General features: G+C 45.0%; 1 protein-coding gene across 1 annotated transcript in view; it reads right to left on the bottom strand.

Annotated features, from left to right (window-relative positions):
• Nucleotides 1-25,251, bottom strand: part of LOC144933725 (uncharacterized) — a 61,005-nt gene that overhangs the window by 6,531 nt on the left and 29,223 nt on the right. The window contains exons 5-12 of the mRNA XM_078858796.1: nt 21,486-24,740; nt 19,074-19,625; nt 18,090-18,206; nt 15,015-15,097; nt 14,503-14,685; nt 5,756-6,143; nt 4,656-4,718; nt 4,024-4,370 (exon numbers count right to left, since the gene is read on the bottom strand). Of these exons, the coding sequence (XP_078714922.1) occupies nt 4,024-4,370; nt 4,656-4,718; nt 5,756-6,143; nt 14,503-14,685; nt 15,015-15,097; nt 18,090-18,206; nt 19,074-19,625; nt 21,486-24,654 (4,902 nt within the window). The 5' untranslated portion in view covers nt 24,655-24,740. The remainder of the gene's footprint in view (nt 1-4,023; nt 4,371-4,655; nt 4,719-5,755; nt 6,144-14,502; nt 14,686-15,014; nt 15,098-18,089; nt 18,207-19,073; nt 19,626-21,485; nt 24,741-25,251) is intronic.

Raw genomic sequence — 25,251 nt, 5'->3', positions numbered from 1 at the left:
ATGCCAAATTAGCCAAAATGCTGAACGAGTTGTTATTAACTTTTTTGTTAATATATGTATTTTTAAAAATCATGAGCGGAGTCTCGACTGACTTTCATTATTTATTAACTAAGGGAATGAGTATTTTTTTTTACAAAATTCCAGCGATAATTTTTGTAAACGCAAAAATTGACTTCACAAAAAAAATAAGTTACAATATTAGTTATGTTCTAATAGCCAGCACGATGAAGCCTCTAATCACATGCTGATGTTTAAAATATTTGAGGGTTAAAAGTGACACATTGATGCAAAGTAATGATTCATGAATTCCTCTACTGTCTACATATCTGCATAATTAACTGTGTTGTAATGTTTTCAATGTTGTTAAATATTAACAATTTTGGGGGTGCTGATTCCAAATCTGGCATCAGTTTTTGTCTATCACATCAGGTTTTCGAGATATCAAATATTGCATTTTCAATAAAAACTGCAGAAGAAAAATATTGAATAAATGTGGATATCTACATAAAATGATATTATAAACACACTGTCCTAAAAATACAGCACCATATATTAACACTAAAGCAGTCACTGACTCGCAATAGCTTGCAATCATAAGTGACAGAGTTAATTTCGGGTAAAATCAATGAAAATGGGGTATGCCGATAGCATAAAAATGAGATGTGATAGAGCCAAAACAGCTGCAAAAGTCCAGGCCAGAAAAAAACGTTTTTTTTGTTGACCAGTGTAATTAAGACGCAGGGGAGAAGGCGCCCGTGCGTTGTCGTGCGTTGGGCAGGCGGTCATCGTGAGTGCAAGCCGAGCGGCGGTAACAAGCTGCAACACACAACTGCAGTCGGCGACTCAGCAGGGTGACCCACATGGGTTTGACAGCACAGCTGACGCCCCTGCAGCCTCGCTATCTGGGTCAACGCCACTTTACGCGCACAGAACCATGCCACGACCTCCTCTGCAATGACGACGTGCACGGCGGGGGGGGGGGGGGAGAGCTTCCCCTGTCCCCTGAAGCTTCCAATTCGTGCATCGGCATTACATTTGAAACAGAGAATCAGAATCTGAATGGGAATCCGATGAGCTATGAAGCTTTTTGTTACGCAGATGTCCAGTAGGTAACAACTGTGCGAGCCCCTGTGAGCCAAACGAATCTGTGATGTAAAGTATTAGATCAAGAACGGATTAGTCAAGCCTTCGAAAAGATTCACAAGGTCTGATGTAACATTTTCCACGACCATATGAGGAGATGGTATTCTGTTGATGCAGAAACATCAAATTGTTCACGCCCACACAACGAAAGATTAACGATGACGGGGAAGGTCACGTTGAGAGGAATGACAAAACAAGTTTGGGGGGAATGTTTTAAATGTCTAAGTAGGGTGGGCAATGACAGCTTGAAGGTGTTCAGCAAACATTTATATCTTAAAAAAAAGTATCATGGCTCTGTTCCACACCCGAAACAATTAAACGGACGACTCAATTGCAGAATGAATGCAGATATATTTAAATGACAGAACATCTGTGATGCCCCGCTTTCTTACAAACCTTTCGGCGCACATTATATTTACTCGGCTACAATGATTTAGCTGTCAGTGTGTTGCACAAGAAGACACACACCCGTACAATTGCACCTTCGTTCATTTTATGCACGTGTCTGCATGGCGACGATTCAACCGTGTTCGCATTAGGCGAGTAACGATGTGTCAAATCACCAAATGAAACTCACTCTTACCCACACAAAATATTAAATCGCATTGCGAGTGTGACAATTAATCAGCTGCGACGTATGCCAATTGACAGCTGAAGTTACATTTAGACTACTCACGGGGTGAACACAACTGTTGAGACGAGATGGAAAGTCAAAACTAGATTCACGGCCTGGGATCATGGCGTTTTTATCGAATCGCTGGTGGGGAAAATGGAGGGTGGTGAGTGAATCATTGCATGTCTGGTCCACGCCAAACGAGGAAACCAGCAGGAGCTACTGGAGGATAGCTGCGGCATCCTCTGACGTGCAAGACATCTGCTGAACCCCCTTTCCCTTCTTTCCTTCCCCGCATCATCCCCTCGCCATGCACACAGCAGGCGAAGTGAGCTGAAGGGCGGACGAGCAGAGCAAGTGCGACAGAGTCACTCGTGCTAGCGGTGGGCGCTGATCCACTCTGATGTGTGAACTAAGGCGTGCGCGCGTGTGTGGAAATATGTCTGCTCAAATGAATGCCCCTCTTGTGCGCGTGTGTACAAAACAATCGCATGGCTTTGTATGGAAATCTCTGTCAGACAGCCACAAGGCATATGAACTTGAGATAGAGGCAGTGCAATCGCGAGCACAAAGCATCTCTGCGGCGGGCGATGATTTTCCAAGTCTTGCTCTGCTACTGTCGAGCAAAAATATTCGATAACGTGAAGCCAAGTCTTCTGTGGACGGGTTCCAAAGGGGGACTGCTTTTGACAAGAGGGCATGAGGCCAAACTCGCCCATCAAAATAAATTGACTATATATCTCAAATTGGACCATTACTGTAATATCCCATAACCGCACACCGTAAACGTCGTCATTGCACTGCACACACACACACGTGTGTGAGCCTTATCCTGCACCGGTGTTTATACGCATTCCATTCGTGCCGAGGTACGCCTTGCGAAATAACATCTCGTTCTAAATAGCATCTCGTTTTGAGATGGAACTATATATATATGAGAATGTGTATTTATACTGGAGGAATCCGATGAGCAATACAGCTCTTTTTCACAGATGCCCAGGAAAGAAAGAGTACGAGAGCATATAGGTTTTCTTGAGAATCGGCAGGCAGTCACAGGCGGAGGGGAGAAAGAAGGACTGGAGCCTGGTATTGAACAGTGGTAGGGAGTTGGTCTGCACAGATGGCAGGGGGGGGGGCGGCGAGATCCAAAATATGGGGGCAGAAAAAGAGAACGAGCCACTTCCCACTGAGCCAGGATTGAGTAAAATACAATTCACAATACAATTCACAAATACAATTCACAATACGACTTGAATCTACACGGGGTGTAAATGCAGCTGCAGCTTAAGATGCGGTCTTACCAGAAATCCCTTAGAACATCATTCGAGAAATGCGTTAAGCAGGGGGTGTTTGCTACTTCAATTTTCTTCCCAGGGTCGCAATTCTATCAATTGTTTGGGGAAAGCCTGATGTATTTTCTCAGTACGTACAGACTTTACATACGTAATGGATAACTTTATATATTTTAATGTTGAAACACAGCTCGTATTCAGAACCCGCATAACCGAAAACTGTAGTGTCGAATGTCAGTTGAAATACATTGAACACCTACCTCTTGCTGACAGAATAGTTTCCACCTGAAATAAGTTCCGCGACGCGATTGTTAATTTAATTGAGTTTGCAAAGTCCCATTACATGTATTACTGCTGTTGCTGTGATCTTATTTGCTATCAAAAATTTTATTTGAGTGTATTCTTATACATAATAATGAATATCATTATTCTATCCGCATTGAATAGAGTATCTGATCACTTTCAGCTATCATTATTAACATCTGACCTGCCCTCCTACTGGATTTTATAGCTCATCGGATTCCTCCAGCACTGTCCTTGAAGTTGATTGGTCCACACCCGAGACAGCTTTCCTTAGAGCCTAGTCTCACATGGGTTGGACCAGATGACGCCAAAAGGCGCACAACTCAAAGACAATGCACCATAAGAGTATGAGAGCTCGGGGTAAGCATTTACACCATTGGAACCTCATTTGCCAGTAAAAAATATGATAATTGGTGTTTTACCCTTCTATCTGGCAACAAAACTGACACATTTTTTATTCCTTTTTTATTCCGTAACCTCCTGTTTTATCGCCAGAAAGGGTCAAGCCTATTCTTAATTTTTCATAATTTTCATAGCGGCAAAAAGGTCCCTATGGATATTCAGCCACAATAACACTTTCTGAAAGACATTCATCTCACTGTTACAAAATCCTTGCTCGCCCATACCGCACGCCTTTTGTCTCCCCCCCCCCACCCGTGCCCAGTGCCATACCTTGCCACCGGCTGGCTGGTGCTTAATGTTGTCGGTGGAGCCGATCTTGGATCGCACCGCCTTCAGGTTGGGGTTTGGCGCCGTGCCCATGGGCGATTTGGGCGTCATCAGGGTGCGAGAGGCCTTCTTCTCGCCGGGGGTGGTTGGCACTGAGCGCGAGGCCCCGCCCGGCGTGGCCCCTGCACCGCGCCCGCCGCTGGCCGACGTGGCTGAGCTCCGGGAGGCCCCGGGCGCGCCGGGCGCTCGGGGGGCCATCGAGGTGCGCGCCGAGCCGGGTGGACGGCCCACGGCGCCGGCCGCAGCCGGAGTGGTGACGGGTGTGGTGCCGCTGCCCTTCTTGCCGGTACCTGCCAAGACCGACCGCCGGAGAACGCGGAGCACAAAACATTGCCGCCATCGCCCGATTTCGACAAAATGCTCCACTCGGTTGGGTGCGCAGCAAAGCGGGGCGCTCTGCTAAATGCCGCGACGTGAAAATTAGGACTTTGCGTGACATCCAACTTGGAACAGTTCTAACACCGTGCCCTTACCGGACATCTGTGATAAAAAAAGAGCTTTGGAGCACATCGGATTCCTCCAGTATGAATATAGCTTCAGATGTATTCTGACTGTGCGTGGGATGGGGGTCGCACCTGTAGACACCGGAGACTTCTGCTGGGTCATCCTGGGCTTGGCGCAGCGGTCCGTGAGCAGAGCTGTGCGCAAGGCGGTGGGTGTGAGGGCGAACGCAAGAGAGTCCGTGAACCTCGTAGCAAGGGATTTTTTGAGCACCAGCTGAAAGCAACCTAGCAACATTCCCCTGAGTGACATCACTGTAGAGCCGTAGCTGCTCCCATTTGTCATAAATTATAGGCTGCGGCTTGTTGCTGCTGCTAAAATTATGCACAAGGCAGTCATTTATTTCGAGTGATACAATTAAACAGGATAACGATACAATTTAAGAAATGTAAAATTTTGCTTCGAGAATTGCACTGTCATTTGCAAACCATCGTAGCATTGAAGCTTGTAGTCAATACAAATAATGCACTTCAAATGCATGAAATTCCAATTTAAATCGTGGGAACTAATTTTTTTTTTACAAAGCAGCGTTTTACACATCACTCCAGTTTCACCATCAATGACACCCAATAACTATCCATTAAAATGTGAAAAACATACATCTTCATAATATTTGTTACAACTGTGATTAAGGAGCCACTCGACACATTTATTTAGAGCACCATTCCGAATGCACCCATTTAACACAATCATAAAAGTATTTTTGTATCACTCTGAATACCGCTTTTCACTTAAACGCACACCCTGTAGCGATGTAACAATGTCGACACTGTAACCACAATGCGACCCATTTCAGCCATCGTTTCTACCTCAAGAATGGCAGCGTGTTCAGTCACTATCTTAAGAGTATACGAGATTACCTAACTACACGATAAAAAATGTAATATAATTGTATTACAAATCAAGAATGTGCTTAAATGTGCAATGCAATAAGGCAGGATAAATCTATTAAAATTGCTCAAAAATTTTCAACAAAATACATTTGGTTCTACATTGTCGACTTATTTTGTGCGCTCGGGATTAGTTAAGCATGCACAAGCCGTAACGCTATGAAATAAACCTACACTGTTTGCTCATGTCGCTTGAACCGCAAGCACACACATCGACGTCGGATGAACAATAATTGTTCGCACACGGCACACGAGCGAGCACAATTGCGCGAGCGAGCACTCACAGGTCGGCCGCGTCGGGCTGGCGGCAGCAGGGATGAGCGCCTTCGCGGTCACAGAGACAGCGGCAGCAACGGGACCGGCTGCGGTAGCGGCTGCCGGTCTGGGGGACTTCTCCGTGGCGGCCGGGATGCTCGGTTTGGCTCTCAAGGTGCCCGTCAGCTTCGCCACGTCCTGCTTCACCGCCAGGGTGGACCTCGCCGAGGCTGGCGCGGAGGATCTGAGCGCCGAACCACTCGTCGCGGGCGCCGGATGCTTCTCGGAGGCGGGGGCGGAGGGTCTGGCCGGCTTGCTTGCTGTCTTCGTCGAAGAGAGGGCTGGTGTCATCCCCAGCCGGGTTTTCTGTTCGCCCGCACGCTTGGCTGACACCGCCGCCCTGGCTTCGGCGGCGCTCTAAATCGGGGCGGTGTTTTTGGGGACAATGCAATCAGGCACCGGCTTTTTCGTGGAATCAAGTGCTTGCACGTCAACTTAATTCCGTCTCACACGCGCAGGCAAAGGAGGTATGACTTTTAGTCGTGCAACGAGGAGTGGCGCTGCCAACCCCAGCCCACGGGCAGAATTCTAAAAAAAAATGAGTAGCGTGCAATACGAAACACCTGGGGGCAAATTTCTGCCCGAAAAATTGCAAGAGGGAGTATATTTATAGCCCTACTGTATTAAATGTTTTTTTATGACAATAATGTACGTGTAAAGCTGTAATGGGAAAAACACACAACCATGCAAAGAAAGCATAGCCAGGTTTTGATGTTATTCTCGCTCGTTGTAACATGTTGTGACTTAAATAATGAGAACAAAGGCAAAGTTAATAATGAATAAGGACCATTTTTCTCCTCCACATCTATTTAGCCACGGTCAATTACTTTACACACAACGGCAGGGCCCAACGGCTATAATGTAGGGTTAGATAGTGACCTCAAATTTAACCTCGATTCAAAACCACCCAATTTCATCTGAGGTCCTACTCCATTAAAGCAGCATAGAGGATGTAATTTATCTTAAATTGCCTACACCGTTTTAGCAATTTCATCCGTTGAGGATTCTACACATTTGCTTCATTTATATCTAAATAAACGACCATTGTACTCATATTCTTGGTTCTTTCGGTAGATAGAAAACAAAAATTAAAAGCAAAAAACCCACGATGTTTCGATCGCAACACAAGCGGTCGTCTTGATTTTTGTTTTCTATCTACGTGACTTTACCAAAAGAACCAAGAATATGAATTCCTGCAGTCAGGAAAGTTTTAAGTCTAGACCATTGTACTCGTTCTGTTGAAAACAAGACATTGCAGGTGTAGGGACATCATGGATGTCACTGTATGGTGCCGGCCCAGAAGGGCCGTTCCGTTCGATGTTCCTACATCGTGGACAGCACCGTGTGGGTGGTTGTGTGTAAAACCAGCCCTAGCGGGGCTTGGTGAGCACTGGGATAGTGCGGGCACCACGCACGGCGTGTGGTGGGGGCTCCCCCGAGGGGGAGGTGGTGAGCGTCAGCCCAGGGGCAGGGTTGCCCCGGGCCATGGCACTCTGGTTGACCCCGTAGACACGTGATCCGGAGTGTCCACACAGGGGGCACCAGGTGGGGGGCGGGGGGCTAGTGGGTGATCACGTGTCCGAGGAGAGCTCTTGAGAAGGATCGAGAGGGAATGAGAATGTTCGAGAAGGCGGGCGAAGCCGAGGGCTGAGCGGCCCCGACTGTAGGGGGATATAAGGCGGGTCCCTAAGAGGGACCGGGGTCGCTGCATTCTACAAGCTGGAAGCTCAACATCGACAAGCGGGAAGATCTACGTCTCAAGCTGAAGCTCTTCGTCTTACGAGGCAACCACGTGGTCAGAGACCCGAGTGAGGGTCCGACCCTTCGTAGCAGTAACCCCTCTTTGTAGTGTAGTTAGCTGGGTGAGGTCACCACCCTAGGCTGTATCGGGTAAAGGGGCCGTTACCCCTTTGTGTTACGGTGTTACAATAAATGTGTTGCCTCTAAAAGGAGCAACGGCTGTGACTCAGTTGGACTCACTACGCAGGGATACAGATGGCAAAGGCATACGCATGCAGCTAGAAACACGTTTTGTGCTCAAGACGATATGAAAAGGTAGAATATGTACTTTACAGTATGTATGTGTGTATGTTGAACTTCTTTCGCACCGTACGTAGCCGACCATGCTAATCGGAGGTGCGCGGGAAGGACAGCAAACTAGTTAACTTAAATACAGTGCAACACACATATATATAATAATTTATTTGATTGTTTGATGCTCTAAAGTTTAAATGGGGATTCATTGGGAATCTTCTAAAATTAGCTTGCCACATGGCTCACTGGCTTATACACAAGGTATTAGAACGCATTTGCTTCGGCAGTATTAAATTTTAATAAAGGGGTGGAGAAGTGGAGCGGAGCAGTGGTTAGCACCATGCTCGATGGACTCGGCAAACCTGCGTTTGATATCCGGTTAAGGCTTACAAGAGTGGTGAGTGATATCCGAACTGGTTCTGGGCACTGACTCCCCTTCGCCAATCTGCACTGACCAGCATGAAACAACTACCATAACTAACATCTGTGAAAAAGGAGCTTTATAGCTAATCGGATTCCTCCAGTATAAATACATATTCTGATTCTGAACCAGGAGTGGCTTTCCAAAAGGGTTGCACATTGAATTACTTTTTATATTTTTAAATAACAATAAAAAAAACTGTCCAGAGTTGTTCAATGCACAAAAAATAAAACTTCCTGTCTGTAAATAGTTAAGACAAATTAATGATTTATAGATTGCTCAAAGGACCGATTCAAATAGTTTAGAGCAAGCGTTCAACGCCCACCTATAAACATTCCAGGGCAAAGGTAAAGCGCTTCCATTTGGAACTCTTGCAGAGCAGTGCATTACCATGTCTGTTAAAAAGCAGTCCGTGGAAGTAGGTATCAGAGAAACACTTCCAAGATCCCTTTCCATAAAAAAAAAATCCACACACAAGGAGGCCCACTTTCCTACAAATCCTACTCGAGAGAAATACTTATCGCATGGCAGTCAAAAGCGTTCAATATTTGGACCTGAAATTTGCCAGATGAAATAACATTACAATTACACGTAAACTTGAAAACCAAATGGCACGTGATAGGGCTTTTGCTCAGTGACTGCTGACCATGTTGAGGCTCTAGTAACGTAACAACTACACCTGAGAAGTCGGTTTAATCATGCGTGGCGGAAACCCAGAATTGAATGCAGAATCTCAGTGGTTCTGGCTCAGTGTTCTTGCATCTCTTCCCCCCACCACCCCCACCGAAGATGAGGATCCTTTGGGGGTGATCTAAAAAAATAACCTTTGAAAATTAAGTGGTTCAATGGTTAAATCCTAAAGATTGCAATTAAACGTGGACATCACTTGGCAGATATGCCATGGGGGGGGGGGGTTCCTATTTTTTTACACGTATTAAATTTTCCATGATTACTGTACCTGGAATCAGGTCTGTGGGTCCCTACGTACATGTATACACGTAAATGAGTCAAACATTATAAAGTTGCAACTATATATCTATGCACACATCTGTCATCACCAATAGCTTCACATAGACCTCGGCATAGTCCTTAATAGACACGTCAAATCGGTCGTCAAAGCCATTTTAGCAGACAATAATAACAAGTGTTGTTGTTAATTCCATGCTTCCACCTCACAGTGTCGACTTACAACCCTGCTGCTTTTATAATTACAGTGGTCAATAATCATAGCTGTGTATTCACAGTGAGCGCTGATATCCAAAGCCCTACCCATCCTGAAAAATTGATCGTTCCTTCAGGGAGCTTTTGAGGTTGCAGAAAATCGACCTGCTATTATATATGTAGTGGTGGTGTTGACGTGCGCCGACTGTGACAGTGATGGATCACGGGGCGGCGCGGGGTGCGGGGTTGGGCACGCGTTGTGGGCGTGGTGTGGACGCGCGCGCCGGGAGTGACAGATGACGGGGCGGCGCGGCGTGGGTGGTGAGGCACGCTGAGATGTGGGAAAACAGGATCGTAGCCAGCGCCCAGTGATTGGTCGAATAGGATGGGTGCTCGCAGCGACGTCCGCAGGTGGGGTATAAAGGGGGACGCGCGAGAGCACTCGGGGAGAGTGATCCAGTTGAAGATCGAAGACGGAGTTGAAGACCTAGTGCCCCGAGACCCCTAGTCCCGCCGTCCTTGTAGGGACCGGGGCCCTGTGTGGCTCGGAGGCGAGACTGTGGGACCCGGGGTCCGACGCCCACGTGGGTCGGGCTGGGGACCCACAGTCAAGACGGACACCCCGGGCAGGGAGTGTCCAGAGTAGCTCAGTGGGCGTTAGTCGCCGAGTAGCTAAGTGGGTGTTGGTCACCCGAGTAGCTCAGTGGGCGTTAGTCGCCAGGGTAGCTAAGTGGGTGTTGGTCACCCGAGTAGCTCAGTGGGCGTTAGTCGCCAGGGTAGCTAAGTGGGTGTTGGTCACCCGAGTAGCTCAGTGGGCGTTAGTCGCCGAGTAGCTAAGTGGGTGTTGGTCACCCGAGTAGCTCAGTGGGCGTTAGTCGCCAGGGTAGCTAAGTGGGTGTTGGTCACCCGAGTAGCTCAGTGGGCGTTAGTCGCCAGGGTAGCTAAGTGGGTGGTTGTCACCCGAGATACTAAGTGGGTGTTAGTCACCTGTGAACGAGTTTGGTGAAATAAAGAGTGTGCTACCCGTGAAGTCGTCTCCCGCCGAGTTACTACATTACATATATATTCTCCTAATATTAAATATTAAAGGTTATTCTTAGACCTCCCTGTCAACGTGAAGACACAGTATTTTCTTTGTAATGTGTAGCTGTGCAGTGCTGTCTATGCCACAGTTTAGAGCTCACCTTCAGCTATGGTTGGTTATCTGTTGTTGGAATGAGGGAAATATGATTTTCATCGCTTGTTGGCATCAGCACTCTGACCAAATATTGCCGCGCTATTCGATCTTTTTATTGGCATCAGATGGTCAGTACGGTCGGTGCTATTTCACATTCCTACAACCTTTGGCTAGAAATGAGGCCTATGGTGCTTTACGAGGTCAGCTGTGGATTTTGCAGTGCCGATAATTATTTATAAGGCCAATCCTTGAGTGGCAATCCTTGACACAGCAATTGCAAGTGAATGCAGTGGCAGCTCCAGAGGTGTCAGTTTTGGTGTCAGATAAAAGGGTAAAATCCTATTACTAGCTCCAGAGGTGTTTGTAGTTCCCACTTGGTCTGCCACGTAGTGTGTCTTTTCTCCTCGCCTCTCCTGAGGCCTGTTTTCACAGTCTGCTGCCAGATGAGTCGATCGCTGGCAGTTTGCTCCCAGTCCCCTGAATTGATCTCGCAGCTCTTCATGTTCCGTTTGAATATATATAAACCAAATAACTACGGTACATTATTTACATTACCCAATCGCTACGATTTCTGACTTCACTTCAAATTCCTGACTTGCTACACTTTAACCGTTCAGTGTGCAAGATCAGTGAAAACCATCTCTGAGCAAAGCGCCGAGGAATTTCTTTCATGTCTGCATAACATTTGTTAAGGGTTGCGAAAGCACACTTCTTTGACATTAACCAAGTGGTTTGAAATAAAGCAAATTGCTTTCCGCAACCATTCGATTCGCTGGAGTCATTTTAGCCACCGACTACTCAGCAACAGCGCCGCACACGTCAAAGACATTTCAACACACAAAGAACGATTTGCTTAGCAGTTGATCGTATGGCTCGAGAAAAACAGACATTGTTGTAAATACAACCAAAATGGCTCGTGTGTTGATAGGACAACATAAGGGCTTAGACAAAGGGAACGTGTTTGTAATATGCAAGGAACTCCGCAGTTATTCCCTGATACAGATGCAGCACCCTTAACAGAGTGTACAGTGTGGTAGTTAAAGGAGGACATCAGTTATTACGCAGGTGTTCCCTTCTATCTGCTTATCCTAGCATCAATGATCCTGGAGCAAAACTACATATCATACAGGATGCTCTGGAAAAAAAGCTTGGGACATTTGAAAACTTTACAACAACAAAAATAAACAAACTCAGCAGTTATTCCACCACAGGACAAAACACCAGCGGCTGTATTGGTGCCAACAACACGGCTCCACTATTCCAGTGACCGTGGCGGTAAGTTTATGCGGCTGATGAGAACTGCTGGCTGAGTGTGTGTGTGTGCTGATTCTGCATTCTGTCATTTTTAACAAGCAACATTATCGGAATATTTGCCTTCCATTAACACCAATGGCCCAGGTGGCGCAGCAGTATCTGTGTTGTACGTATGTTGAACTTCTTTGCACCGTACGTAGCCAATCGTTCTGAGGTTGCGGGGGAAGGACAACAAACTTAGCACAAAAAGCAGTTCTAAATAAATGAGTTTTAAATTTAGATGTAAAAGTGCATAGCTCCAGTGGCTTCCTAATATCAGAAGCACATCTGAAAGTGCGCACTGCAGTGAATGCAATGCTTACAGTCGTAAGGCTGCACGTTCATATCTCGGCGGCTGGCAACTCGTTTCATTCCTCTGGGGTTGCTATCGTGAGTACCACTTTGTGGAGGAGTCAGCAAGTGGTTGTTCAATAGAAAGCCTCGCCTCAACCATAGGAAGGAGGAATTTCCACCACGTCTGGCTCAGCACTGCACACTGGAGATTAGAGCTGCCCCACACGAGATGTCGTGTAAATTCACCTGGATTTTTTTTTCTTATTTAATAGCAGACATGTTCAGTCAAACACAGACGAGCTTGTGAAAATGACTGCTACATAATTATTCAGAATCCTTAAAGGAAATTTGTGTTTGACATACTGTAGTAAAACAATATACTCCATATAAAAATACAACTTGATATGCTCATTTAAAGTACATTTCAGAACCTTCATATTTTAGGATCCATACTTACGTCCTTTAGGTTTCCCCATCTCTGGCTCTGTGCCAGTTATCAGCTGAAGGGCAAAACATCATTTCTTTGTCGTAACTCACCCTCCGTGCCCGAAAGGAAGGTCCTTTATGGCTCCACTAAAACAATAAGCCACAGCACAACCAGTGCCCATGGCTCTCACCCACCATCAACCTGTCAGCTGACTGCATTTGCCTTAATCAGGACATCATTCTCTGCCGTTCTCCTTCCGATTTTTTGCTGATATAACTTAACTTGATTCATACGACATTGGCCTGTTTGCCGCTCTCAAAGTCAAAGCTGACTACACAGCGATGTACAATAGTGCACTTATATTTTTTAGTCGTCATTCGAATGAAACAGTGAAATAGAATTAGAGTAATCATACGGTAATGCCGATTTTTACCCGGGAGAGCTATGAGTCTCAAGACTTTTTTGCAATGGGTCCAACAGTGAGATGTTTGTGGCAGTTTAACGAATGCAAATGAGTCTCTTCCTGATCTGAGCAGTAACCTGGCTCAGCTCTGGGCTTGGCACAGTATATCATGGGTCCTGGACATGCAGCTGGACATCTGTGAAAAAGAGCTTCATAGCTCATCAGATTTCTCCAGTCTAAATAAAGATTCTGATTCTTACATGAGCACGGACATCGACCCGATTAGCCTTCTACCCACACAGCCACATGATGCTTAATGTTAATGAAACATTGTCAGTTTGTTAGCAGTAGGCTGAAGTCTCACCAGCCTACAATTTTGTTAATAAAAAAAAACCACTTAGTCGCTGTTAATGAATGTTGCATGCGGAGAGCATCTCCATGACGTTCATGTTTTTACCACACATTCTCTCAGAGGGCTCCATTTGCTCTAACGATCTGCACTCCTCACTCATCTCCCACGCGTTCCACAGAAAAGACCACCAGGTTTTAGGTGCATTACCTATTCTAGATACATTACCTATTATATTAAATGTTATACACAATACAAAAAAACGACAGGAGCGCAACATATAGGAAAAGTAAGGAAATCACTATAAATAAATATACTCAAACTAAACTATTTTTGTATTTTAAAGTAAAACTCACCGAGCTACTATCTCGATATTTTTTAGAAGCGACCTGGCCGCAAACGATAGCTCAACGAAGTGGCTTATCACGTGGAAAATTTATAGCTGTAAATACTCTAAACGCATGTTTATAAATGTGGAGGGAAAAACACAGAGGACCCGGAGAAAAATCCACACGACCACGGGGAGAACATGCAAACTCCAAATATACAGGCGTCAGGCTATGGGATCGATCTCACGACCTCCTGTATACCAGGCGAGGTTGTTAACATCTCGCTACACCGTGGCACCCATCCCTGCCCATGGCTTAAGGCCATGTTGTCACGGGGATCAAAATTACATTTAGAAACATAGTCTTGGGACTTAAGAGGTGAGCTTAATACCTAAAGGTCACTCAGCTTGCCGACCCTAACACCAAGTGCCAATGGCCCCTGCCGTTTGTCAGGCAGGGGTCCTCATCGCGTACTAATCACGTGCCTTTTCAGTGCGCATCTCTCTCACAAATTATTGTAAGTGAAAAATAAATCCTGGACTCATAAAAATTAACCTGACATTTTATTTTCTTGGATTAAAATACGAAAAAAATCCAACAAGCAGTGTTTTCAGAATGCCACTTGATACGTTGAATTGCATCGAAATTATATATTTTTTAAGCTAAGTTTTTTTGTTATCGTCGAGTTCAGAGGATGATAAATTGTGCTACAACCTGCTTAAAGAGTGCAACCTAAAATTATTGAGAAATGGAGCCCTAGAAAATGTAGGTAGAAACCTCTTCAGAGGCAGAGCCCTGGGCAAAACCACACGCCTGGCTCTGTCTCACCTGCTCCTTCCGTACTGCAGGCCGCACTTGGGCAGAGCCGGTGCTGATAGGGGCTGAGATGTGCGAAGTCTGCATGGCTATTTTAGCCGATCTGTCAGGACGTGATGAGACTTGTTTCGACGGGGCCGGAGGTGTTTTGCATTTGACCGCCATGGGGAGAGCCTGACTTTTTGGGACTGGAAGCTACATGCGACAACAATGGAAAATACAGGTTTGAATGAAAGTGCAGTCGGGGGCAAGCTAGCCTGCAGAAATTGCATGGCTGCCAGACTGAACTGATTTGTGGACACAAAGGAAAGTGAATAAGAGTTGTGCAAAACAAGGCATAATCAGGAAAACAAATTAAACGCGCACAATTGAATGCAGATGCGAAACAAAAGAAGGCCTTGTTTTACTGGCCATGGTTTATAGTGAAGGCAGTACGAGATAAAGCTAGATCATAATGATAAACCAAGATTGGCATGCAAACAGTGATAAGATGTGACGAGTGTTTCCATGCATGCAGCGCTCACCTTGGGCTTCTTAATCGGGCTGGAAGGAGCCTCTTTCCGAGAACTGACCTCCACAGATTTACCGTCACCGGCCTTGGATTGAACTGAATGGGAACAAACACAGGGTCGTAAGAAATCGTTGCCAAGTTTTTTTTCTTTTTTTTGGAAACTCTACGTGGAACTGCGCACAAATGCGGCACAGTTGTACAAGGTCATTAGCAGTCGACTAAGGTAGTCGTAAACTTTTTTGGAACTGCTCAACGTGTACAAAAAAAAAGACAATTGCTTTGTGTGTCCAGAATGAATGACAAAACAATTGCATCGTGGAAGCCTTTACAAAACACAAGTGGAAATCAGTTTGAAAATAAAATGTATTTTTTCTTAAAAAGTATTTCAACTGTACACAGATATTGACAATTTTTGCTTAAAGAAAATAGACAGGACTTTTTTATCGTTTGGGAATTAATGAATGCTTTTTAGTGGCGTTAACAGATAGTCCACAAATTTGTATTTAAAGCTTTCGTGACTGCAGGGATTCATATTCTTGGTTCTTTCGGTAAAGTCACGTAGAAGGGAAATAATAAAATAATATAAATATAACACGATAAAAAATTTTCACGACGTTTCGATTGCAACACAAGCAATCATCATCAGGTGTGAAATCCACAGCAAGAAAATTTGAAAAAAGTGTTATATTTTTATTATTTTATTATTTCCCTTCTACGTAACTTTACCGAAAGAACCAAGAATATAGATAGTCCACAGTTAAAATATTCAACTCTCTTGACTGAATTGCTCCAGTTTAAATATCAATTCAGATTGTAAAATCTAGTGTTTGGAATTTTTAAGTGATCGAATTTACTATTCTAAAGATCTACAAACGTGAATCATTGTTAGGGTATTGTCTTCTTGCATTTATAGAGAGAAAAACAGGCTAACAGCTGCATAAATCAAAACGTGTTGCTGTGTAAACAAATTTAATTTACCGCAAAAGTGACCTTTTTTTGTTACTAAACGGTCACTGTGCCCTATTAAAATTTATGGACACTGCATCTTTCATTTCCTTAGCCAGCAATAAACTCCCACAAAATTAGGCATTGAGGTCGCCGCTCAATCCAAGGCGCTTGGGACAAAGTGCCGTACTCCAGTGCTATGTGGCGTTAACCATGCGCGTTGTTGCCGAACGACGCACGGTGTAAGTAAAGTGCGCACAGAAACCGCAATGAACCAATCAGCGTGCACCATTGGAACCTCATTTGCCAGCAAAAATATCATATTTTCACTGGCAAATGAGGTTCCAATGGTGTAAATGCTTACCCCGAGCTCTCATACTCTGATGGTGCATTGTCTTTGAGTTGTGCGCCTTTTGGCGTCATCTGGTCCAACCCATGTGAGACTAGGCTCTAAGGAAAGCTGTCTCGGGTGTGGACCAATCAACTTCAAGGACAGTGCACATTATCAGAGTTATGTTTTTTTTGCATTATGACTGCAGGTATTGTGGTCTATGTAAACATGACTCCTTGTAAAAAAAGGTGTCAGTTTTGTTGCCAGATAGAAGGGTAAAATTTTTTTTATCAATCTGCGTGCAGTTTACTAAACCCTATCAGCACAGCAGATGTGGAGAAATGAGCCCCTCACATGCAAAGGACAACATTACAAGCATAGGGGGGGATAAGTCACGTTGTGGTATTGGCCAGAAATGCTTCCTTGGACATTAAACGTGAGCGGAATGATAATCAGCAAATTTCAGACGTCGATTGTGTCGTGTGGTCAGACACGTCACACGTAGACCAGAGTCAACCAGGCAAACAACACTGCTGATGCTATATACATTAACATTAAACAGGAATGCCATTATTACAGCCGTTCTGCTTGATTACGCAAACATTTGAGTAACTTTCTAAATTGTTTAGTTTGATGTTTGCAAAACTCCAGTTTAATATAACTTATGGGGCAGCTTATGAATGTACGTTTACAGCAGCTGTTGCATGATTTCACGTGGCCATGGCACTTGCCCGTCAAACACGAGACATTTAGACAGGGTCACAGCGAAAACCCCTATCTCACTTACACACTTTAAGCGTTGCACCTTCACCTGTCAGCTTTTTTTTCTATCCAGAGCCAACACAAGCGCATTATTACATTGATCTTAGACACAGGTCCGAATAACCTTGTATATTTAAAACAACGTAATAAGTTACGCTCTGCAAGGCAACAACTTTTCTCGCAAAAAAAATGTGACTTGTTATTATTCATGTGGCCCAGAATAAGCGGTGCTCGCACCGTGAATGAAGTCACGAAGAGGAATGAGGTGTTTTATGCTTCACCAATGCTGCACACTTCGTGCAGGACAACATTGAACACGACCGCGTATTTCAGCAAATGAAATTAAAACAAATCGAAGCACTGCGGTAAACAACAACGCGTGGCCGTGAGTAACGCTGGCAGGAGCGAGCGGCAATTCGGCAATGACACGGCAGTAACCTGCTTGCTTGGTGAAGATGGCAGGGTAGGCTCCCTGTAGGCCCAGGAGTATGTGGGACGTATCATAAAGTAAGCAGTCTTCATCAGTGGGGCACAAAGCACACTGTCCCACTGGAGTCCAGATAGTCTGAGAATTGTATGGCCAGGGGTATTACCAATTGTCCTTTACCTGCCAGACGTCATATGTCTCTACCTATACAACATTCTGAGCATGAGTGGCAGCAATTAATACAAAAATTATTCTCAAACGGCATTGAATTGACGAGTTATTTAAAGAGATGTGTCCCACACCTTTGTCATTTTTACAAAGAAAATTAAAATGGACAGAAATAAGGACGTAACAAAGATGGAGCAGCGATAACGTATGCCCATCGGTAGTAAGGTCAAGAAGTGTACGTGGTGCTGAGGAAAGACCGAGAAAAACAGAAATATTTTACAAAAAGGTATTCTGCACAAGTGGAGTGTCATGCTTCAAATAAACAAAAAAAATAGAGCATATAAACCACGGACATTTACACAATGTGAAAAATCAGAGGACAGACTGCGTGTGTATGTTCACAGGCTTGACATGCAAGGGTACAGATGGCTAGGCACATGCGCCAGGCACGTCACCTTTCTGCCGTCTTTTGGCTGAACCCTGCAGCATTGCCCGCTGGCTCCTGTTAGCAGGCCTGCCGGGGGACCTACACCGCATCTCGGTTCTCTTAGCCACATCCCCCTTCTTACTCACTGCCGAGCCAGGCAGGCGGTTAAGGGGTCAGTGCACAGAGGGCAAAATAAATCAAAGGACAAACACATTTTGCAAGCGTCCGTGTTAGTTGGGGGAAATAAGGGTTGCCACATTTTCTACCGTAGACCAAATAAGAACTTATTTATCAGTCAGTCTAGGTCAGGGGATCGGCGACCTTTCAAAGAAGAAGCAGAGCCCATTTTTTTCGTTTTTGTCTTTGACCAAAATATTTCGAGAGCCGCATCGAACACGCAGAAGCGAATTGTACCCATCCACACATACATAACAGGCACACAGCAGCCAAAGAGCCGCTAGGGGGCAGCCAAAGAGCCATCATATGGCTCCAGAGGCGCAGGTAGCCGACCCCTGGTCTCGGTCGATCAGAACTGTGCAGTCGACTGTGATGAAGTTCAAAGTGATTACCACCAGATCTCGGTACAATACAATTCGTGGCACCCGAACACAGATGCCAAATTCTTGGAATGTCCGGGTCAAACACAGGCAGGTGGCAACCCTGGGGGGGGTGGGGGCAGCGATGGTAAGCGCAGAGCATTTAGAGCGTGTGTCACTCTCTGCGTTGAAAACACAGCTACGTAATTAATGTTTCAGCAGCAGCTGTAATGTAAGCACAATCACGCAAGCAGTCGTTAAGTGTGGTGAATGTGTAAGCGGTAAATAGGGTAAACTTAAATTAAATGCACTTGGGATACCTCTAAATGGTTTCATTACGACGAAGCAAAATGCACAAAAAAGGCTGGCAAGTCTCAAGTTTCACAACTCGTGGTTCTGACTATGCTGCACAACAAACACCGATTTCTTTCACGGGTAGTAACATGACTGCGATTACTCTTTGTGTGATTGGAAACCTTTTCTCCGTTTTTTCTCCTGCTTGTCTTTCTCCGGCGTGCTCGTATACGACCTCTTCTCCAGTGGCTTGCTGTTCCTCCTCTCCCGATCCGGGACCATTTCCATCCCCCCCTCCTGCACGCCCCCTCTGCTTGCCTTCTGATCCACCTCAGACTTCTGTTGACTCTCATTTAGAGCGTTTTTTCCAATGACTGGGAGCTGCTCCTTTTTGGTCGAAACTTTTTCCCCACGTCCATCGGTATCGGCTTTGACGAGGTGTTTGCCCTCCTCGGGAATGCGTTCGTGCAGGGCATCTGCCCGGACTTTCCCACTATCGCTGCACGTTGCCTTGTTTGCCCCTGCTTTTGGACTCTTCAGGGATTCCTCTTCATGCACAACGCAAGAAGCCTTGTCATCTGCCTCCTTCCTTTCCTCGCCTCCTAATGGCTCCTCTGCCATTTTCCCTCCTGCATCGCGTGCACCTGTTGCCGGAGCAGTCCCAGAAGTGTCCACGTGGCTGTCTGGCTCCCCTGTGCTTTGCAGAGGGATTGTCTCATCTGCTGTGCTTTTGTCTAGCAATGTCGGACAACAACAGGCAAGGGAAGAATATAATTTTCAGCTCCACTTTCACACACGGTAACGCAAACAGCTTGATATATCAGGAACGAAACGAAACAGGTGGGCTTCTCCACAAATCTGGCAGTCGCCTGATGAAGCTAGTTGTAATTACTGGCGAAACGTTGTACTCAGATTATAAATGTTATGGCTTGGCTCTCCAACACACCGGTGTGTTGTACGAGTGACAAATTGGCCACCTTCTGTTTACGTGACAACCCTTACTAGTTGGCACATTTATATACTTCCACGATCTAACCCAAAATGCCTCTATTATGGATCATATTGCTTGCGAAAGCCTGCTACGTGTTAAAGCAAACAGCTTGGTAACTCGAAGGAGACCCCCTCAGCGACGTAAAACATACACGAAATTAACTCTTCAGGCAACAATTAGTATAATTGTGATGTCTCACGATTAATGTTAGTTATGACATTTTTTTACGTACAGTATTCATGTCATAATAGCTTTTTCCCCTTTTTTCTGGCAATAAAACAGGTGTTTAGATGTTAAAACACCAAACTGAAAACTTTTACAAGGAATCATGTCTGCATTAACCACAATGCTTGTGGTCAGAATGCCAACAAAAAACATACTCTGATAATATATGCATTGTCCTTGAAACTGATTGGTCCACACCATGCCATTTTCACATATTGCTGTTGATTTTAAATATACCGCCATGAGCGCTACATGCTATGTATTGGCTCGTGAAAACGCTGGTTTAAATCTCCTATTGCCACATAACCATTGTAATTTTTTTATGAAAAATTTATTGTGTGCAATATTATCTATCGTTGGAGTAGGAAATGCATCTACTGTTTTCAACGATAAGAATTAATTTAACACGTAGGCTTTCGCGACCAATTTTATTCATAAGAATTAGTCCGCATTAATGTTGCTTAACAATTAATGTTCCGCCGTCGATAAGCCTCTGCCCGTCAAGAAAGCAGGGTTAAACAACAGATTAAATGCAATAATTTCACTGGAAAGGTGTCAATATTACAAGAAAATAGAAAAGTTACATTAGAAAATTATAAACTAAACGATGAAACTATTTTTATTTGACCAGGTAAGCCCCACTGAACTATATCATTCTTTTTCAGAAGCGACCTGGCCACAAATGATAGCTCAATGAAGTGGCTTATGATGTGGAAATATATAGCAGCCAAATACTCCAAACGCATGTGTCTAAATGTGGAAGGAAAACCGGGATAAAAAATCCACGTGACCATGGGGAGAACATGCAAACTCCAAATATACAGCAGGCGTCAGGGTCGGCATAGAATCCACGGCAATCCTGTATACCAGGCGAGGTAGTTAACATCTCACACAGCAGTCTTAAGCGTTGCCCAAGATAATCTGTCACGCTTTAAATTGTCTTCACTATTTATGAACACAATGCCATGATTCTATAGCATTTACATTTCACAGGTCACACTATCTTCAAAATAAAACATGTTTTTTTTTATTTGTGCACCATTTCCAATGCAGTATCACCAAATTTTTGTTTTATATTGAAAGATAAATTGCATTGTACTTAAATATTGCATTGCAAATGCACGTGCTCAAAAACTTTCTGAAAATGGGACACTGAGAATACATCCACACTGGCTGGTTGTAAATTTCCAACACGGTAACCTCCATAATTGTTGTCCCTGTTAATTAACGGTGTCCTATTTCGTATCATTTGCGAGCGTTATCTATACAGCCAACATAGAATGTAGAGAATACATTTTAGAAAACAAATTAATGTAGATATTAAAACCAATACCTTTACATTTTAGAAACATCTTAACGTAGACGTTAAAACCAGTACCTTGCACGATTTCCAGGCTCATCTTTTCCACTTGATCTCCGTCAAATTCCCCGTGCACGCGTTGGCTGTCTCCAGCTTTCTCGTGTTCTGCGGTATTTTTACCCACGACACTTTCCTGCGAGGATCGGCATGCCTCCTTGTTTTCCCTCTCTTGGTGCTGCTCTTTGCTTTCAAAAGGATGAATGTTATCAGCATGTGACGTACGTGACGTGGTTTCTACCCGTGCATGTTTAGGACTTTTGTCTGCGTTGACTTGCCCTGATATTTTGTTGGGCACGTTCACTCCGCTGCCAAACTTCGTGATTCCAAGCGCAGATGAAATATTGGTTGCGTCTGTCGAACTATCAGCAAGTACATCTTTAGAGTCTGTGACTTGGTCTGTAGATGAAGGGGATGTGCGTGCCACATGAGAGGTTTTGTCTAATTCACCCACCACCGACAAATGAGTCTTGCTGGGACCACAGGGGAAAAGGTAAGATTCCTCACCCCCTTCAAATGAGCGGTCATTTCGGCACAGTGCAGTGTTAACATCCACACTTTGTGAGTATTTTATCTTCCCAGGTTTATCTGCAGCTCGAGGTTTCCCAGACGTAACATTTTCGAATAAAACACCGGCGGGGTGATAATCATCATCTCGATAATTTAGCACAGGAAGGTCCGACTTCATTAAAGGAGAACTGAAAATGTTATTAGGTCCTCCACGGTCAGCAAAGTCTCCTGCTCCCTCTTTATTCTCATCAGCTGAAATAGTGTCCTTTCCAGGCATCTGTTTTTTGGAAAATGAGACGCTCTCACCCGTTGGATGAGAGTCCTTCGGGTTTTTGCTTAACGGAACGCTTTTTTCTGGCATGCGCGAGTCATCTTCCTTTAAATACGCGGAGCCAGCAATGGGCTTCAAAGCAGCCGAATTCAATTCCAAGTATTCCACGTTGTGCATTTGCCCCTTTGCTGGAAAAACGAAGGGAAGCGATGAACCCTCGTCTTGCGCGATGTGCTGGAACTCAAATTCGCTCGAGCCATCATTTTTCCGTTGTGATTTCTTCTCCGTGTTAAAGGCCACCTTCCCTTGTGCCCCCTCTGACGTCACCTTATTTCTAGCGCCGGAAAATTGGTCGTTGCTGCCTTCGTCGTCCTGCATTTCAGACAAAATTTCCGTCTCCAGCGGAGACAGTCTCGAAAGGCTGTGGTAAGCAGGTGACTTTTTTGCGTTGGCCTTGACCTCAGTGCTTAGGAAGCCTTCAGATAGCACAGCTCCTGGCTGCTTTCCTACATTGCATTGTAGCTCATCCTCTGAGCTAACGTCAGACTCCGAATCCACTGCTTTTGGTGCGTACTCATCCGATTTAAGCTGCGAAATTGATGACTTGGATGCCACAGCATATTCCGAAACGATCGGTATTATCGGTTGGGATTTATCCTCAAGTAAATATGAATGCATTGACCTTACCGCACCATCAGCGGGTGCGTCATCTTTCTTGGTGTGTAAACTCCTTTCTGAATCGCCTCTCAATGTTTGTTCATTTCCAGCTTTTCCCACCTTCATTTCAGATTTATCTTGCTTTTTTTCACTTTCCACAGATGTTTCTTCAGCACTGCCACGACAGACCGAAGACTCAACTGATTTTCTTGAATCCTTTTCGGGGATGTTAGCCTTTCCTGGACTATGCAATGCATTCTTCCCAATGCATTGTTGCAGCGCTGCCATCTGCGCGATATTCTCTTCGCTGTCCAGGATACTGGGGCTTTTTTTCTGCTCAGCACATACAAAGCCAGTGGGCATATATGTGATTTCAAGGTGCTTTGGAGAACGTGTATTAACAGTTGTTTCCTGCACAAAGCTTATGCTCTCACCTGACCTAGCTTCCTTATTCCCTTCTTGTGGAGCACTGCTAGAATTGTCAGTGCCCGGCTCACTTGAAATGCCCAAACCGCCTGTCAGCAATTCATGTAACGGGTCAGTATTCATCCGCGAGCCCTCTCCGGCATCCATCTTTCTTTTATAATCAGCCAAAACAAATGGTTTAGAATCAAAGTCAGGGGGCTTAGCGCAGTCTTTGTAATAGCTGTCTAACTTCTGCCCAAAGCACTGTTCTGACATCTGCCTCCCTAATTTTTGACCATCACCCATTTGGGGCTTTCCCAACGAAGATGTTAGTGATTGATTTTCACTGCGAGCAACAGAGCCCCCCGTTCCAGCTTTTTCTGCACTAGGTTCAGACCCGTAAAAGTGCGGCATGGTGTTTGCCCTCGTAAAGGCACTTTTTTTCGCCGATGTTTCATTCATTGAAACATTCCCAAAGCCTGTGTCGGTGCAGCCTGCAGTCAGGTTTTGTGCATCCGCGGAATATTTACCGACGTCGGTTTTATCGCTCTTCCCTCCTGAAAAATCATCCTCGCTAATTGTTTCCATCTTCAATTGTGCCGTCATGTTGCAAAAATGGTCATGATGTCCTTGTTCGTGCCTCTTTTCCTCCCAAGGCTCTGCTATATCGTTCGGCCAAAAAGACGAAGCGTCAAAGGAATGGTGAGCTTCCTTCATCAGCGCTGCTTGCTGCCCTTTGTGGATGACATCATCTGCAATGGAGTGTGTGCAACTGTTGTCGTCAGTATGCCCATCAGGTATAACGTCTGGCATTTTTGCAACGTCACCAGGTGCTGTCGTCTTGCAACCCGTTCTGCCTTCCGTGTGCGGCGAGGGTTTTGCTTTCCCACCCATGAGCATGCGAGGACTTGCAGAGCTCTTAGATGCCTCATCGGCGCCCTGAAAACACTCCCTGCGCAGCTGCAAAGCGTGGACGTCCCTTGTCGCCGGGATTGGAGGGATTTCGGACGTGCTCGTGCTGGTCAATTGCTGGGGAGTACTACTCCGCTCGGGAGCGAACTGTTTAGATTCGTCAGGCCGAGCGTTGGACAGCGAACTGTCGATTTCTGAAAATTGTGCATCGCGGCTTTTGTCCTTGCCACTGATCGATGGTGAAGTGTGGCCTTTGGTGAAATCTACCGGTTCGATGAGCCTGGAGGGCGCGTCCGCTTGCTCACTGCAACGCTTGGCATCGGTACTCATTTTCTGCCCTGATGCAACGCCGTACGGACCATCAAACCTTGTGTCCTCTTGGCCGTCCATGGCGGACGAAGGAGCCTCTATGCTTTGTTTGCCATTGAGACTCATGTTAGCCGTCACTGAGGCGTCTTCTCTCCCCTCCGTGCTACAGGTCACCACCTTAAAAGTGTTGTTTGCTGAGTGACTGTTTTTATCTACAAGTAGTACAAAGTAAATAAAAGTCAAAAGCAACAAAACGTAAAGGGGAAATTATATGAGAGAGAGAGAGAAGGAAAACATTTCACAGGAGTTAGTTGAAGTTTGATTAGAAATGTTAAAAAGTAGAAGCGGCATCACACAATAGAACTTTGTTCTCAATGCATACAACCTAAATGTAATACATGTTAGCGAATGGTGTTCACTAGAATTAAAGGTACATGCAATACTACCTGCACATTAAGATGACGTCCTTTGTCACACAGACATGTCACTGAATATAATGACGTATCTGACAAGATCAACCCAAAGAAAGATTCAAGTATGTGCTATATAATCGTCAAGCACCTCCGATTAGCACGGTTGGCTATGTACAGTATGGCGCGAAAGAAGTTCAACATACATACAAGTATAGCAGTGTTCATTTTATGTTTATATACTAATTAAAACTTTTAGTTTTAAGGACTGTAATCTTCATCAGAAAAATTAACGTTGCCTCCTTTGGCTGCC

The sequence above is a fragment of the Lampetra fluviatilis genome, chromosome 1 (assembly GCF_964198595.1).
Source record: "Lampetra fluviatilis chromosome 1, kcLamFluv1.1, whole genome shotgun sequence".
NCBI classification, from domain to species: Eukaryota; Metazoa; Chordata; class Hyperoartia; order Petromyzontiformes; family Petromyzontidae; genus Lampetra; species Lampetra fluviatilis.
Note: the sequence above shows the minus strand (reverse complement) of the source record. Positions and strands in the feature narration are given on the sequence as shown.